General features: G+C 41.5%; 1 protein-coding gene across 3 annotated transcripts in view; it reads left to right on the top strand.

The window, feature by feature from the left end:
* pip5k1ca (phosphatidylinositol-4-phosphate 5-kinase, type I, gamma a) overlaps positions 1-18,406 on the top strand; it is a 90,088-nt gene that overhangs the window by 58,430 nt on the left and 13,252 nt on the right. For 2 of the 3 annotated variants that reach the window (XM_059340470.1, XM_059340469.1), the window contains exons 11-15: positions 4,567-4,651; positions 5,648-5,809; positions 7,261-7,402; positions 8,327-8,359; positions 10,879-10,998. In XM_059340470.1, coding sequence (XP_059196453.1) covers positions 4,567-4,651; positions 5,648-5,809; positions 7,261-7,402; positions 8,327-8,359; positions 10,879-10,998 — 542 coding nt within the window. Of the gene's footprint in view, positions 2,757-4,566; positions 4,652-5,647; positions 5,810-7,260; positions 7,403-8,326; positions 8,360-10,878; positions 10,999-18,406 lie in introns of those variants that run through there. The other variant, XR_009394871.1, reaches the window with a different exon arrangement.

The raw sequence follows: 18,406 nt of genomic DNA, 5'->3' as shown, positions 1-18,406 counted from the left end.
CTGAAGACAGAGCCAAAGAAATCAAAGATCTTGACCTCTCCACAGATGAGCTTCCTGTCCAGCGCAGCTTGGGAGTGAGTTGGAACATCACGTCTGATACATTCACTTTCCATGTTCCTCAGAGCCAGAAGCCCTTCACGCGCCGTGGAGTGCTTTCAGTTGTAAACAGCTTATTCGATCCTCTAGGCTTCCTTGCCCCTGTAACTATCAAAGGACGACTTTTTCTCAGACAGCTCTCCAACAGTGACCTTGAGTGGGATAGCCCCCTTCCCCCTGACATGTATGATGGCTGGAGAAGCTGGCAAGATTCGCTGCAGGATCTTCAGGCACTGCATATCCCTCGCACATATGTCTCCTTCTCCATTTCACAAGCTAAGTGTATTGAGCTTTGCATGTTCTCAGATGCTTCAGTCAGAGCTATATCCGCAGCAGCCTATCTGAAGTTCACACATGGAGATGGACACATTGAAGTTGGCATCATCATGGGTAAGGCCAAGTTAGCTCCAGTACCAGAGCTCACCATCCCCAGACTGGAGCTCTGCGCCGCGGTGCTCGCTGTGGAGTTGTCAGAGCTCCTCACAGAAGAAATGGACATGAAAATAGACAAAACTACATTTTACACAGACAGTAAAGTGGTGCTAGGATACATAACCAACCAGCTCAGAAGATTTCATGTATACGTAAACAATCGTGTACAGAGAATCAAGCAATCGACCCTACCAGACCAGTGGAGATATGTCTCAACAGAGCACAACCCAGCAGATCATGGCTCTAGGTCTGTAGCGGCAGGGAAGCTTGCCAGCACCACATGGTTATGTGGTCCAGCATTTCTTTTGCAGTCTGAGAGCACAACACCTGAGAAAGGCCCATTTGAACTCATTAACCCACAGTCAGATGTTGAAATTCACTCTAATGTGACAGTGTTCGCCACCGCAGTGTCAACAAATCATTTGGGCTCAGCACGCTTTGAGCGCTTCTCTAAGTGGACATCCCTGATCAAAGCAGTAGCTCACCTTCGTCACATCTCTCACAGCTTCCTCAAATCCAGAGAAGAAACCAGTTGTGCAGGCTGGCACCTCTGCAAGACAAGTCTCGCGGATGAAGCTTTAAGTCAAGCAGAACACACAGTGATCAGATGTGTCCAACATGAAGTGTATTCAGAAGAAATCAAATGCATCATAGCAAAACGAGGTCTGTCCTCCAACAGTCCTCTTCACAAGCCTCATCCAGTGATTGATGAAAACGACCTACTGCGGGTAGGAGGACGCCTTGCAGAGTCAAAGGTGTCAAGTCGTGAGGCAAACCCTCTTCTGATCCCAGGCAAGCATCACATCGCTACACTGCTCATCCGCTATCATCATGAGGCCGTAAAGCATCAAGGAAGGCACCTTACTGAAGGAGCAGTCAGAGCAAGTGGCCTGTGGATAGTAGGAGCCAAGAGATGTATTAGCAGCATTATCCATAGGTGTGTGACATGCCGGAAACTACGTGGCAGAGAGGAACAGCAAATCATGGCAGATTTGCCAGCCGAACGTTTACAGACTGACCCCCCGTTTTCTTCTGTTGGCCTTGATGTATTTGGACCATGGGAGGTCATTGCACGCCGCACTAAAGGAGGACAAGCCAACAGTAAGAGGTGGGCGGTTTTGTTTACATGTATGTCCACTCGAGCTGTTCACATCGAAGTGATTGAAACTATGAGCTCTTCCAGCTTCATCAATGCACTACGCATGCACTATCAGAGGTGGTGCTAAGCAGTTGAGGTCAGACTGTGGCACTAACTTTGTTGGTGCATCCAGGGAGCTGAAGCTGGATCCTCCAAAGCCTGGTGAGATGAGTGTAGACAACTACCTCCTCAATCAAAGATGTTCATGGGTGTTCAATCCGCCCCACTCATCCCACATGGGTGGCACGTGGGAGCAGATGATAGGAATTACACGCCGCATCCTGGATTCAATGCTCTTACAAGCGAGCCACTCCAAGCTGACTCATGAGGTACTGGTAACCCTGATGGCTGAAGTTACAGCTATTATTAATGCAAGACCTTTAGTGCCTGTCTCCACTGACCCAGAAGCTCCTCTGATCTTAACCCCCTCGACTCTGCTCACACAGAAGTTTGGTGTCCTTTCACCTTCCCCTGGAGAATTCACCAAAGCTGACATGTTTAAACATCAGTGGAAGAGGGTTCAAGTTCTTGCTGACAATTTCTGGGTTAGATGGCAGAAAGAATACCTCAACATGCTCCAGAGTCGTCAAAAATGGCAGCTCATCAGCCCAAACATGAAGGAAGGAGACATTGTTCTTCTAAAGGACAAGCAGCTGAAAAGAAATGAATGGCCAACAGGAGTCATAGTGAATGCGCTTCCAAGTAAAGATGGACTTGTCAGGAAAGTGGAGGTCAGGGTTACCCACAACAAGTCTAAAAAGACTTTCCTCAGACCCATTTCAGAGTGTATTCTTCTCTTATCTCCAGAAGTTTAGGTTATGTAAATTTGTTATTGTGGCATTTTTAGAATAATGCCAGACGGGGAGTGTCTTGGAACTGTGTTCATTTATATTTGCAGTTGCATTTTGAGCCAGTAGAGGGCGCAGTACTTTCATTTAGGTGTTTTTTGGCATCCATGTTTTGTGACAGGTCACAGGAAGTGATGTAGGTTACCCGGATGTTATTGTGTTTACCTTCTCCATAGCAAGCTGGTAGCAAGAGATGCTATTCCTCCCGCATTTGTCTGTAGCCCTTTGTAGTGGCAATATGAGTAAGTAAATATTATTTACAGTTAATAGATTGCAAATTCTACCATAGTTTATTAGTGTGTAATTTGTTAATGAAACCAGCGAGGCGCTATCGTGGACTTTGACCATAGATCTGTGCTATTAGATCCGCTACCTCTGTAGGAGGCTTCATATAAACTTGTAATATTTACTTGTAGTAATTCATTGTTTCTGTATTTCTTGCAGTTTCACAATTTCTCACAGCATCACAAGAATACATTTATAGATAAAAACTAACCAATGAGAGCCTGCGAACATACAAAGATGGCATTTCAGCCGTGGCATACAGAGAACAATGATGTTTACGATTTCCCAAACCAGTAATGAAACGCAGAGCACAATGATAAACACAGTCCAACTTCTTAAGGCTCTGAGTTCATTCATGAAAAGCAGATCACTGTAATCCAGAAGAGGCAAAAAAGTGACAGAAATTAAATACCTCCTTGACAGATGGGAGAAACAAGATTTGTTTCTAGAAAAGAATCCTAATTTTAGTTTCAGTTTTCAATATGGGGTTTAAAAGACAGCCTCTGGTCAATAGTGATCCCTAAATATTTAAAAGCAATGGCCCTTTCAATTTCATCACCTTGTACTGTAATTTTCTTTGGCAAATTGGATGTCAAGTCTTTACCATTTGATAACTGAAGTCTCTGGCTCCCAATCTAGTTTTAAGGACTTTAGGAACCTAGTATTTTGGGAGCGTAGTGCTCTAGAAGGGTAATGTGGCACTATGAGGTCTTTAAGATATGATGGTGTCTGACCATTTAGAGCAGGGGTGGGCAATTAATTTTCCCAAGGGGTCACATGAGATACTGCGAAGGTTGCAGAGGGCCGGAACAAAACTCTAAACTAAATTTTGCTCTATATTAATTTAATCACTTTACAAAATTCAGTAAATTATCTGGTTTTGAGCTGCTACTGGTAAGAGTACATGTTATGATAATGTGGAGTAACTCAAATATAGCAGTAAAAAATAGTAAAAACTCCAATCATTATCTCGCTTTTCCATTCATTTTAAACACAACATACATTTAAACCACAAAAACAATATAGAGCGCATATGTTATTCAGTAAACCTGCAATTTATTAACTTTATGCAACTAGCAATAAGTGTTTTTAACAGGGTCACTCTTGTTTTTTGTGGGACGCATTTCTGTGCAGGTGCTTATGCATGCACGACACATACATATGTACTGTAAATCGCCTTCAAAATAAAAGCAAGTTGTATTGATTTCTAATTTCCGGGTAACCTCACGTGGGCCGGACAGGGAAAGCCAACGGGCCAGATGTGGCCCGCGGGCCGCCTAATGCCCAGGTCTGATTTAGAGCTTTGTAAGTAAGAAGAAGGATTTTAAACTCAATTCTGGATTTTACAGGGAGCCAGGTAGCTCTCTCCTTGTTACATGCATTTGCCTCAGTTAGGTGAGTGCCTGAAAAGATGTTACTCGTAGTGAAGTCCAATGCTGCTGATGCAAAAAAAAAAATCGAATAATTACCGAGCTGCTGTCCCTTCAGTTCCTCAGTCTCCTCCATCCTTCTATCAGTCTAAACCAAACACCAAAGTGTCATCTGTCAGTCTGCTGGATGTGCGATCTCAGTCTGCGTCAACATAAATAATGAAGAGCCGTGTCTGTCCTCTTGTCTCACTGTCTTTTTGTCTTTTGTCTTTGCTTTCTGGTGGTTTGACCCAGACAAGACTGAAATGGGACACTAATGGACATTTTAATCCACTGTTTTGATCATTTTATTCATGCATTGATTGTCTCATTAATCTCTTTTGCTCTTGCACACCAGGACACCGTATCAGTCCACCGGCCAGGCTTCTATGCCGACAGGTTCTTCAAGTTCATGAGCAGCATGGTTTTCAAGAAGAGCTCCTGTGAGTTTAATTTACGTCGAGACACTGCCTTACATAGTCAGACAGGGGGTTGCTTTGTGCGAATAGTCCCAGACGCAAATGTCAGATGCCAGGCTTTTTGTCTCTTTTACTGCCGAGCCATGACAGGAAGATCAGGTACAGCAGCTAACTGCCTTATAAGGTGCTGTTTGGTGTCATGTGAGAGTTTAAAATCTGTTTGATCCTTGTGCAGTTTTGTTTCTCATAACCCTCCAAAGACAGATTTTCTAGTAAAGGGGCAGGGCGGTGAGATGTGATATTGTCATTTTAAAATGTTTTGGTTGTTGCTTCAACTCACAGTTTGCATTTTGAGGCTGCAGGATAATACGACAATTTGGGGATCCTGTAAAGCCACTTAGAAACACATTGTCATTAATTAACAGATTTAAATCGTCTGTTGATACACTGCACTGATGTATGCCATCAGTTTGATGCAATTTATGTAGATTGATCTTTTAAAAACTGCAATTTCTCAATTTTTTTGAATTTTCGTTTGAAATATAGCATCTGCAGAAGCCCTGAGAAAGAATTAATTTTAATTTTTCATACATTTTCATTTAAGAATTTCTTCTCCCACCTGTTAACAGATGATAAAAAAAATATCCAAGTATCCTAGAAAGATTACCTTGGAAAAAAAATGTTTCTAAATCTGAAACAGGGAATATAAAACAATATAGGTCAGACACCAGATTTTTTTTTTTCTCACTTGCCTCTCAGGGCCTCTGTAAACATTGCATTGTAAATCAGAAAAAATTGTTTATTTCTAGACAGAGAACTTCCCCCAATTTCTTATTCCCACCTGGCTCAAACCAAGGAGTAATAGTGTTTATACAAAATGCAAAGTCTTTTTTAGAGAAGGAAAAGGACAAAACGAAACCTAAACTAAGGTTTATTTAGGTAAAAGTATGCTAAATCTGACAGCAAAATGTGTCCATGTTTCCCCAGTCATTGAATGTGTTAATGTGCATTATCCCTCAGCTCTGAAGTCATCACCATCTAAGAAGGGTCGAGTGTCGTTGTCGGTGCCTAAGTGTGCAGGTCCTGGTGCAGCCTGGTCAGCCAGCCAGCTGCCCTCTGAGAGAGACGAAAACATCTACGACCTGAGAGGAGCTCGCAGCTTCCCGACGCTGGAGGATGAGGGTAAATCACATCTGTATCTGTGACAAGATAACCAGACACAGATAAAAGGAAACAGAGCCCTCTCATGGATGTGGATTTAATAATAATAATACATTTAATTTGTATAGCGCTTTTCAAGACACCCAAAGACGCTTAACAGGCAATAACATATACATAAACATACATACGACAGACTTCAGATGGAGAAGCGGCGAACAAACAGCGCCAGCGTTCTCTTATATCCGAAAACAAAGATAAAGCATAACATGAGGAGAGGGGAGGAGCAACATAAGCACATAGTACACTTTACAGCATGCACCGTAGGCGTGGGTTGGGGGGAGGGTGCTGTGTGGGGGATGAATGCATATCTGTAAATGTGAATGAAGTTCGAGTGTGTAAGCCTGAGATCAGCCTTTGTCCAGTGCCTAAACAGTCCCGTCTCAAAACATATCCGTTGCTATGGAGACAGTCTTCCAAGGGATTGGGGGGGCGGGCGGGGGATTGGAGCACCTCACTGCAGAACTCACGGAGGGATTTTCCACAAGACCTTGAATCAAGGCTGTGACGGGGGAGGCCAGATAAGTTTGGAATTTGGGAATTTTTGGGAATTTTAGGCGAAAGATGGCAGCCATTTCCCATAATGTCAACATTGGTCTCCGATCCTGTCTCTTTTCCAGAACCGTCAGTCGCTCTTTGATCTCATCCAGGGTGCGGTTTGTGTAGTGGCGGTTCTACACAGGGGCCTACAGGGGCCACTTCCCCTGTGAAGAAGCCCTTGGCCCCTGCAAAAAAAGACCATTCTCACTGTACTGCACTTTCAAAATAAAAAAGTAATTGTGCACAAAAATGAGAAATGTCATTGTCGAAACAAAAAAGGTTTTATTGTTGGTAAGTCTCATTGTTTCAATCAATGTATTTGTATCTTTCAAATATACTTCAATTAGATTTTTAAATGAACTAAGATAAAGGGTTTGAATGCTTACATATAATCTTTGCTGTTTTTTAATGTGCCCCTCTGATTAAACACTGGCCCCTGCTTGGCCCCCACAGTAAAACTGGTCTAGAACCGACACTGGGTTTGTGGCCACAGTCTGAGTTCCGACAGCTCCGGCCATCGTATAAATCATCATACGTTTACATATGCAAATACATTTACTGTATTTACCACCACCAGTGGTTGGAGTTTTGACTCTGCCTGAAGGGAAAGGTTTTGTTTTCCAGAGCTGAGCTGTTGGTTTCTGTGCACTTCAGAGTAAAATGTAGTTCTGGTCACATTGAGAGGAGTAAAAGCTTCTGTCCACATGACGTTGAAGTGTTTCAGTGTCCTATTGTAAACAACAACTCTTGTGATGACGGGAACCTTTTCGTAAACAGGCTTCAGAAACAGTGAAATAAGTGCTAAAATGTCACAGATAACAGCTCTCCCAAAGATACATAATAATAATTTGGTGTGCTCTTTCTCTCTCCTCCAGGGCGACCAGATCTTCTTCCATGCACTCCTCCATCTTTTGAAGAGGCCACCACAGCGTCCATCGCCACCACCCTCTCTTCCACCACCTCTCTGTCCATTCCAGAGAGATCTCCCTCTGACACATCCGAGCACCCCCGCTACAGGTACACTGGAGTCATCCATTGCAAAATAGTGTAACATTTATTTCATAACAATATGGTCAAAAGAGATAAATACATTCACTGGCATGCCTTAAAAATAAAAAATTCAAGTTGACACTGGGACCGGATATTAGTTTATTGATTTATAATAATTTAATAAATAAATGTTATAACATTGTAACAGCAGGAAAACAGTAAATAAAAACGAATAAAACCAAACAAATAAAAAATAGATGAAAGACAAAACAATAATAAAATGACAATAAAATACAACAGAAGAAATTAAAAGCTGTAATAAAATGTAGAATATTAATACTAATACTACTATTAATAATAATAATAATAATAATAATAAATACATGGTTAAATAGCTTGACTAAAGGCTGAATAAAAACATAACAAAATAAAGACAAATAAAATCAATAATAGGTGTACTATTATTGTTATAGGATTGTTATTATATGTTATTATTATAAGATACTATTATTGTATAAGATAAAAACATATAAATATAATAGAAATAAACTGATATAAAATCAACGGTCAAATAAATCAAATAATATCAAATATAGAGAAACAAATATAATAATGCTAAGAAGTATATGTTAAAAACAACAAACATACAACAACATAAAAACAATTGTCAAATAAATCATAAATACAATAACAAATAAAATTAATAAAGTTAAAATAAAATTATTATTCTTAATTATTTCCTGACTTTTGCCTGATAGGTAGGTTCCACAATGTTTGTGTATTAATCTGATTGAAATCCTTAGTTTACAATTTAAAGAAAGAGATTTCACATTAAAGCTTCAGTGAATAATCACAGGAACATTTTAAGACCCACAGCAGCATGTTGCATGTCAGCCAACAGCTGCAGTTGTCACATACAGCTTATACTAACACTGTGTCCTCTGTCTCCAGGAGGCACACCCAGTCTCTGAGCCACGACGGGAGGTGAGTCCAGACTACTTTCACATCAGTGATGACGATCAAGTTTATTTTATTTTCTATATTGCGCCAGATCACAACATAAGTCATTCAAGGTTACCTTTCCTATATATCTTGTCCTTTTATTTAACAAACGAAATAAGCTTATGTTATTAATCCTATTTACACGATGGCATGTCATTTCTGTCTCTACATGGTTGCGTGTTTGCAATTCTCGTCTGCTCTCTGTATTGCGTGCGGTGAATTTACCCCCGATGCGTGCGCACAAACACGTGCACCAGGGTTTCCCATTAATGACCTAGACTGTTGTAGGGGTATCTGGTTCAGATACACATTGCCTCCAGCAGGGGCACCACAATATTTAGAGGTAAAGCTAATTTAGGTCAATTTTGCTATCAGAAATTGACTAAATTAATATTTAATACTTTAAATGAATTAAAGTCATTTTCGGGGCACCACCTATTCACTAGGAAATAGGAATAGGAAAAGATAGCAAATCATAGTTAATCAGTCTCTTAAAGTTAACAAATTATCAATTTGGAACATTGATTATTAATTATGAATATAATTATAATCAAATTACCTTATTAATATTTAGTAACAGTTGAAGGAATTTTGAGTTCTTCTCATAGCAGAGGTTTAGCAAATCACTCATGTGCAACATTAAAGGGAGAAGCATATTAATCCAAAAACATATTTATTCTAAATAAAGCAAAGCAAACAGAACACACAATAACTAATCTAAAAGACTATTTACAGTGGAAGTGTGGGTGAGAAAGAATGTGTAACAAAATGGCTGCAGAAAGGCGGTCATTTAAATAAATCAAAATGGCGGAAGCCCTTTTGTTCTTGAAGAACAATAGACCATGCGGTCTTGAAGGTCTATGTGTTGTAGGAAGCCAAATTAAAGTATATTTCATGTGGATTAGTGTGTGAGCAAATCAAATGAGTTATAGTTAATTTACATGTACAACTTGAGATATGTAGAGCAACATTTATCATACAACTTCAAGTGATCTAACTACACAAAATATCCCAACAAATATACTTAAACACACAACAGATCAACACCATTGATTAAAGCTTAACAAACTTGTTCTTGCTTACTAACTGCCCAGTACTATACCACAGAGTCCAGAGTTGAAAGGGGAAAGCAGAAATCCTTTTGAGGAAGAATCTGGTTCCTGTTTGGGTTTTGGTGGTTGTAGCATGGTTGCTGTTGGCTCCAGAAGTTTGGTGAGGGTCTCTGTGATTATGTCCAGTATAGATCACAAGCAGGAAACTTAGAAGCGTCGTGGTGGGCCCACTTGGTTTGGGGCCTCACCGGCCTTCCCTTAGAAATGGAGACAGAGGGAAGGTGTCTGATCTTCCTCCTGGAAGATCAGACCAGGACAGCAGGCATGCTGTTCCTCAGGGAGTCGAGAAGAGAAGAGAGAGAAGGGATGGCTGCAGGAGACTTTTGTGTCTCAACCTGGAAGTTGTATTTCCTGTTGGTATCAGCCAATGAGACGCCTTTAGGTACAGATACCTGTGGGGGGTGGGGGTCGTTTGTCTTTGTTTGGGGAACAAAGAGAGACCTCCATTTTGGAAGCATGGAGAGAGATTGTTGACACAGTTCTCAATGCATTCAGTTAATAAATCCAAATGAAACTTGTGGAGTAGCTGTGACCCCTACACTGTGGTGGCCTCCTCCGAGACATCCACACGCATTCACACATGCACTGAATTTACTGAGCTGCCCACCCCACTTCTCCGCTGCAAAACAATTCCAGCGTGATAGAGAGACTGAATGCCTACCTGTCTGTATCAGTCCCGCCCTTCATCATCAATACGTGTGCATGTGTGCACGCCGAACTAAATGCCATCAACCTGACCGGTCCGGTCACAGGGGATCCAAACCAATCCAAACACACTGTTGCATACACCGTTTGGTTAGCATTAGCTGACAATTAAAGTTGTTTTAATCACAAAAGGCTAAACTGTGCCTAACGGTTTGAATTACTTCCTGTCGGTAAACACATGTTGCTTTCAAAATAAGAGCACAGTGTGTTAACAGAATCCACCACAGAATTTACAAGAAGACAGTCAAAATAAGATGCCTTACAAGAACCTTTATTGTCCTTAAAAATAATTAATTAAAATATGCAATGATTAAGATCAGTGTATACTGAATACTGTGGCATTAGAATCTGCGAGAGGCCACTGAATTTGGGCTTTTTATGGAAAAAAATAAATTCCAGCCAGTTGACAGCAGCACTGTAACAAGTAGGATAACAAATATTCTATGTCAAGGTATCTCCTGATTGTGAGAATGTAATGTGAGGTGTTGGCTCATCTGGCCCAGATGTTGGATAATATGTGCAGACCCCCCCCCCCCGGATTAACTGAGCTGTTTGTACAAAGTTAGCTTGCTAGCTTCATGTTTTCACAGCATTACACTTTTCTGGGCGTGTTGGACGGGTCGAGGAGACGTTTCACTTCCTTTGTGGGTGTTACTTCGTGTGTGTGTGTCTGTTTGTGTCAAGGACCCAGGAGGAGATGCGTGTGCGCGAGGAGGACCAGCAGACCATCACAGTGGAGGTGGAGCTGAAGAGACACGACAGTGAGCCCACCATCTCCGTCCCACAGCCTTCACCTGAAGCCAGGTACAACTACAACAACAACAACAACAACAACAACAACAACAGTGTTAAACAGAAATTATTTATTTTCTGCTAAAGTACTTGTACAGTACATGTTTGTGACCTGTTTCTATGTACAGCAGATATTTCATCCAGCAACGTCATTATCTTCTCATACACTACACATTCCCTCATCACCGCTGTCCTATGCCACTCCCAAAGCTTGAAGTCTTGCCACATATCCATGTTGTTTAAATTGTCAGCCATTCACTTTCAATGTAGCTGAAGACATTCCTGCTGTCATTGCACCTATTTGCTACTCTGATGGGTCAAACACAAAACAAACCCTCATAATGTACTTGTACGCCAAACCCAAATCTCAGACCAAACTGTTTTTAGTCAGGTTGCACTCTTTTATATGGTGTAGGAACCTGGGTTCTAAAAGGAAATGGAGATAAAGACAATTTTTGGGGTTCTGCTGCATCAATTAAGATTTTATTTCTGATTCAGTTTTTTGTTTTTTTTTCTCTATTATTCCAATAATGTTATAGAAGTACTAAATCAGTGGGGGTACACTTTTAAGCCATGATGATAACGAGGCAGTCAGTTGTCTGCTGGCTTTACTGTCCAAAAATTTAGCAAAGCACCATGCAAATCTGTTTTGTGGTTGATTTGAATGCAAATACATTTTTTTCTTCTTTGCATATTTCTGCTGCATATGTAAAACATGTTAATAGTGTCATGAACCGGCTCATAGATCATGACAAAATCAAGGGAGACCACACATGTATTCAAGTTATAAGAAAATAATGTTTATTTAATTAAGTGAAAACACAAAAAAACTTAATTAATGTGAGTCAGTATATCAGTGGTGAGGTGTGTGCATGCATGCAATGTGGTGAAATGCAGGTGTATAAGATGAAATTAACTAACAAACTAAACAAAACCAACTAAACTAGACCAACTAAAACAAGCCAAGGTGGTGGCTGTGGAAAAGAGAGAGAGAACTGAGACCTCAGCTCCTCTATATAGCCTCAGTGATTGAGACTGGATTCAGGTGTGCTTCTCCAGCCTCCTCCAGCCTCTGCAGACTGGAGGAGTGGCCTGACCTGTGGCTCCTCCTACAAAGGAAGACAAATACAAATGCCACAACACACAGAGGGGGAGGGGGTCATCACAATAGTGATAGAATCAGATCCTTCGAAATCCAAACTAACCAATATTTAGCACACCATAAAACACATCAGCTCCCCATAATGTTAAAGGGAAAGTTCAGATTTTTTGAAGTGGGGTTGGATGAGGTTCTTACCCACAGTCGATGTATTACCTGCAGTAGATGATGGTCTGCACATTCCCAGTTTGGAGAACGTTTCATTTGGCTCTTCTTTTTCTCAACAGTAGAACTTCCATGTTCCTTTGAATAAGCGCACTGGCTTCTGACCAAAACAGCTGATCTGTGGAAGTGTGTGAAGCATAAGTGTGTTTATGTGTAGGAACATTGAAGTTCTACAGGAACACACAGACCATCATCTACTGCCGGTAATACACTGACTGTGGGTAAGTACCTCACACAACCCCACTTCAAAAAAATCCTAGTTTTTAATTATTATTATTTTTTATATATTATATTTTTATATATTTTTTTATTATTAATTTAATTATCCTAATTTTAAAACAATATACACCAAAATAGAATATAATTATGTCACACACACATCCGTGTGTCCTTTTCACAGTTAACAATTACAAAAAGAATCCGCTCTGTCATGTGATGTCAATGACCCCGATACAGGACGATAACCTGCAGGGATGTAATGAGTCCTCCATGACCTCCATCATAAATATGACTCAGTTTGATGCGTCACTATAAATAACCTGCTGCTGGTGTCTCACCTGGGCTCAGCCAGCTGTTAGATTAGACCATACACACACACACACACACATACACACACACACATACTAGATCATGGGGACTCCAGTTTTAATCATCCAGGGCTTGAAGACCTCCGGCACGGTGCCGGAAATCCGGCTCGGGATTTTGTTTGGTGTTTTTTTTTTTTTTTTTTTTTTTAATCATGTTTAAAAAAACAAAAACCCACCAAAAACCCCTAGTTAGTTAGATCTGGGTATGACCGGGGAGGGCAGCATTACGGTGGATAGCGTATAGCCTGCCAGAGAAGAAGAAGGCGGCTCATCGGCGAGCGTGCTTTAGACCCACGTCATTACTATTTCTCAAGAAAGTGACTGGAGACAAATCCAGCGACTCCTTCTTACTCTCTCTTTTAACAACCCGGAGGCCGGCTCGTTAAGAAGAGCCTCCGTTAGCGGCAGTTAGCTCTGTAGCAGTACAGTGTGTATGTGCTGCTGCTGCAGGAGAAACAGCGATCTGTTTGTTTACAACAAGCACCGGACACTGCGCAGTTAGCGCGTACCGTTAATTCACGATCACTATGTTTGGAACGGCTCCGCCGCGGGTTTGCTCCGTCCTCTGCCCGGAGTCAGTTCCCACCGGGCGCGGAACGGCAGCGTAGCGTACCAGCCGTATACACGCGAGGTAACGAGAACACGCGATAATCCGGAACGTACGGGAGACCGCGAGATCCCGTGATAAACTGTGTATATATATTATATACAGTCTATGGTATAAGGTTAACAACAACAACAAACAGCTTACTTTGCTTCTCTTACGTGGAAGATCTGTTGATCTGACCATCTATCCTTATAGAAAGAATATGTTATGTCATCAGTGGCGGACTCAAATTATGATGTGCTCTCTAGAGATTCTATAATACAGTATCACCGAACTGTGAAAAATGTTATGTGAGATGTTTGCTCTCATTTAGTTCTCAAAGTGCACAAAATAGATGCATTTCACTTAAAAATGTACAAATTTTCTCCCGGGCGGCATGCCCCCAGACCCCCCTAGATGGTTTGGTTCGATACTTTTAATTGTCAGTACCATATCATTAATTACTTTGATCTGGATCTCCTTTTAACTTAATGCTAATATTTCATCATACATGATGCATCAGAGCTTTTTGCGTGCTTGTGGGGCCCCATGTTGTGCAGAATGGGCCCTTTTTATTTTTTCGCCCCTGCCCTTCTAACAGTTTGAGTCCGCCACTGTATGTCATAAATGATTGATGCTGTTCCACTTCAACAATCCGACTCTTGTCGTCCATGTCTCCGACCCTCTGAGACCCTTTGATTGATTGATTGATTGATTGCTGATCTTGTGCCAAGACGTAATGTTGATGTGAAGTTGTTTTAGGCTGCATGAACTGCGTATTGTTTTATTTTGAAAGGATTCTGTATTTTCATATCGTTAACAAGAATGTCAGTTTTCCAGTTATGCCGTACCCCCCGCCCCCATGCATAAAAAAAATTCAGGCACAGGATTTTTTTCTGCTTCAAGCCCTGATCATCACTTGTGAGGACCACCCTTTCTAGAGGATGTAGAGAGCTGAAAAAAATTGAGTAAACTTGCCGCATCTTAGTTAGCCTATACACGCCTTCAAACCTCTGAAATGATGACGTGATGTTTTAATCAGGCTTTATGGGGACATCCGGAAAAACCAGTAAACATGCTTTTAGGGTACATCATTTACATGAATTAGCATATTTCACACAGATTATTTGGCGACTAATGGGGACCCACTTTTACATAAAACAATGAAAATTAGATACTTTTCAAAGAAGCCAATTCTATAATTATGGCATTTGCAAAAAAAATATTGAGCAGAGACAGTTCAAATGATGTTGAGCTTTAGATGTTCATATATTACGAAGCATTTTTATACTAAATGCATTGATCTCATTGTGTGAAAATATTTTCGTTTGCAGTTTTTTGCGTTTTTTTACATGGACAGTTTGTGTCAAAACTAGTTTTTATGAACTTTCTTCAGCTGTGGTTTGTTCAATGTGAAATATACCTGTGCAACAACCTACACACACACACACACACACACACACACACACACACAGATAGTTTCAAACATGGGGCACATAAAAACTGAAGGCAGCTTGACCCATTTGTTTATGGGATTCTGGGGGTCCTCTGTTATGGACAGATAAGTGCTGCAGGCTACTATTCTCCATTAATTGGGTTATGTGAAAGTGCGCACATGCATATAAATTTGCATTGTGTGTACGAGCAGTGTGTGTTTTCTTTTTTGTGGGGTGACACTGCGAGGCAGACACGGGGAACTGACATGGGGGAACCAGTCGGTTGAAGTAGGGCAGTGGGGCAGGAAGCCTGCAGGCCTGGGGCTGCTCCCATAAAGCTGCGATGACCTGACACTTTGCATATTCTAATCTGGTTTTTAATTAAAGCTCATTGCTTTGACATTTTAGCTTTATTTTAGATAGGGCCGTAACCAAGAATTATTTTCATCATCAATACATCGGCTCATTATTTTCTAGATTAATAGTTTTGACAATAAATAATTAAACTCTTGTGCAATTTCCCAGAGCACAAGTCTACAAATTGTGTGTTTCAAAAGCTCTTCCGGTAATTATCATGTATGACAAAGAAAAGCCTAAAATTCTCACATTTGAGAAGAAGCTTAAAACCAGCGATGTTTGGCTCTTTTTGAACCCTAAAACGATTACTTGATTATCAAAATGGTTGCCAAATAATTTCCTGTAGATTGATTAATCGTAACAACTCAAAAACACATCATCACATACAAAAGGCCCTTTGTGTAAGCCGCATGAAATAAAGTAAATTTAAACAAATGGGAACATGGCAGCGGGGCTCACATTTCTGCCAGGGTTGGGTCAGTAAGGATTGGGGGGTGGTTTGCCAAGGGGAAACCAAGTGAATAATTGGGTCTGATGTTGAAGACACTGTGGCTAGACATATGGCCCCTGGGTCTGGAAGGAGCTGGGGGGGGAGGAAAGAGGGAGATGGGGAGAGCAGCTGATGCGAGGACAGGTGACTGAATTAACCATCTGACTGAGTTTCTTCTCCAAGCTGCCTCTAAATTCACCTGCAGCTGGAGAACCGGTTGTATTGGTGTGAGGAGAGAGGAAGGGAAATGAGATTGGAAGAGAGCCACAAAGAGAAGATGAGACAGGAAGATCAATATGTGAAGAAAGACTGAGGGGTGAGAAAGACAAAAATAATCTTCTTGTAAAAACAGAAATATATAGAAAGTTAAGTAAATGAATGACAGATAAAAGGAAATGGTGGGAAAGAGACAAGTTCTGCATTGCAACCCCATCCTGTCCCCCTTATTTATTCAACCAATCAATTCCCTCTTTGGGATGCCAACTCAGCTTTTTTTTTGCCTCACTGGCCAACTGCTGGGCTTTTCCTCTGGTGGAGCTTAGCTTGAACACAGAAGCTGAGAAAGCAATGTGGATGCGCCTAAATCCATCCTAATAGTTTTTGATCTGGCCAGGAACAATAGAGGATTGTAGCAGCACACAGCCAGCTGGCAAATCTTTGAGCTTAAGCAGCTAAACCACAAACACCCACACACACATCTGTTGAATTTTATCCAGAGCCAGTTCTCTCAAATAACACACTTGCCATAAGCCACTTGCCCTGCTGCAGGCAAGTGGCTTATGGCAAGTGACCCAATTAATGGCTCTCAGTGTCGGCAAGTGCTGTGTGTCTGTGTGTGTGTGTGTGACCAGGTTGTGTATTTCGTCCTTAGAACTTCTGTAATAATGACATCACCATATTATTTTTAATTTGAGTCGTCGCCACCCAACTCAAAGCCCACCCACAATCTGTTTGAACCATTTCAATCTGGTTTCCGGTCAAAACACAGCACAGAAACTGCCCTCCAGAAGTCACTTACGACCTCCTCCTCTCCTCTGACTCTGGCCTTCTTAACATCCTCGTCCTTGACCTCACTGCAGCCTTCAACACAATTAACCACAACATCCTTCTCTCCCACCTGGAATCCAGCCTCAACATCACTGGTTCTGCCCTCTCCTGGCTAACATCCTATCTCACAAATAGACAGCAGTTCATCAACATCAACAACTGCTCTCCCTCCACCGCTCCCCAAGGCGTCCCCCAGGGTTCAGTGCTTGGTCCTCTTCTCTTCATCCTCTACTTGCTCCCCCTTGGTAATCTCATATGTCACCATGGTCTCCGTTTCCACTGCTATGCTGATGACGTCCAGCTCTACATCTCCACCAAAACCCTCGTTACTGCCACTGACTCCACTCTCACCAACTGCCTTACCGATATCAAAACCTGGATGCAAACAAACTTTCTGAAACTTAACTGTGACAAATCAGACGTCATCGTCATTGGTCCAAAATCCCTCATGAAAACCACAGACAACTTCAGCCTCACCATCGACAACACCACTCTGTCCCTGTCCCCCCACATCCCCAACCTTGGAGTCATTCTCGACAGCAACCTTTCTTTTGAGCACCACATCACCCAAATCACCAGAACTGCCTTTTTCCATCTGAAGAACATTGCCCGTCTCCGTCCATCACTCCTTCCCCGCCGCAGAAACATTCATCCACATCTTTATCACTTCCAGACTGGACTCCCTCTCACTTCCCCTCTCACTTTGCTGTTACAGTAGTCCACTCCCTCTCACTTCCCTCTCACTTCCGTCAACAGAACAACTTACGATGCACGTTATAACCATGATTGTTCACAAATATCTTCCTACAACCTGATACTTCGTCAGCTCTGCTCGAACTACTACTCCTGGTGCAGCTCACGTTGGTTCTGTTGACGGAAGTGAGAGGGAGCGAAAGTGAGAGGGAGAGGGAGAGGGAGGTGGAGAAGATTTTTCAGGAGTGATGATATTACTGCGCCGAGTCGAAGTGCTCCCAAGTGCTATTCCGCCATACATTATAGTTATCCTTTTTATCCGCTTAGAAAAGCGCCACGTTTTATTTTGTGTCGCCATACTTGGTCGTTTAACTACTCGTGTAGCTGTATTTAAATAGGGAAAACGTGGAGGAGTTTGGTCGCTTCTAACTGTCCATCTGTTTGGATCCTAATGAATGAACTGGGCTAAGCTAAGTGCTAGCCAAGTGGCTCCAGGGCGATTGAGTGCACGCATTGAGACGCAACAGGTCTGTATCAACTCGTCTTACTTGACCGAATAACATGTTTTAATATGAAAAAACGGTGGAGTATTCCTTTAACTGCATTTTAATTGTTTTAACTGTAAAGCATCTTTGTGTACCCTGAAAAGCACTCTTTAAATACAGATTATTATTATTATTATTATTATTATTATTAATAATAATAATAATAAAATAACTTCCTATTTTCAAATCAAATCAAATCAATTTTATTTATATAGCCCAAAATCACAAATCACAGATTTGCCTCAAAGGGGGGGCAGGTGATGATGCGCCACCATTGGCCAGTAGTGATGGTGAGTGGACCAGGAGAGGAACATTCCCATCTGGGGCCGAACCAGATCCACAGCAGTGAGACCAG

The sequence above is a fragment of the Centropristis striata genome, chromosome 9, assembly GCF_030273125.1.
Source record: "Centropristis striata isolate RG_2023a ecotype Rhode Island chromosome 9, C.striata_1.0, whole genome shotgun sequence".
NCBI classification, from domain to species: domain Eukaryota; kingdom Metazoa; phylum Chordata; class Actinopteri; order Perciformes; family Serranidae; genus Centropristis; species Centropristis striata.
Note: the sequence above shows the minus strand (reverse complement) of the source record. Positions and strands in the feature narration are given on the sequence as shown.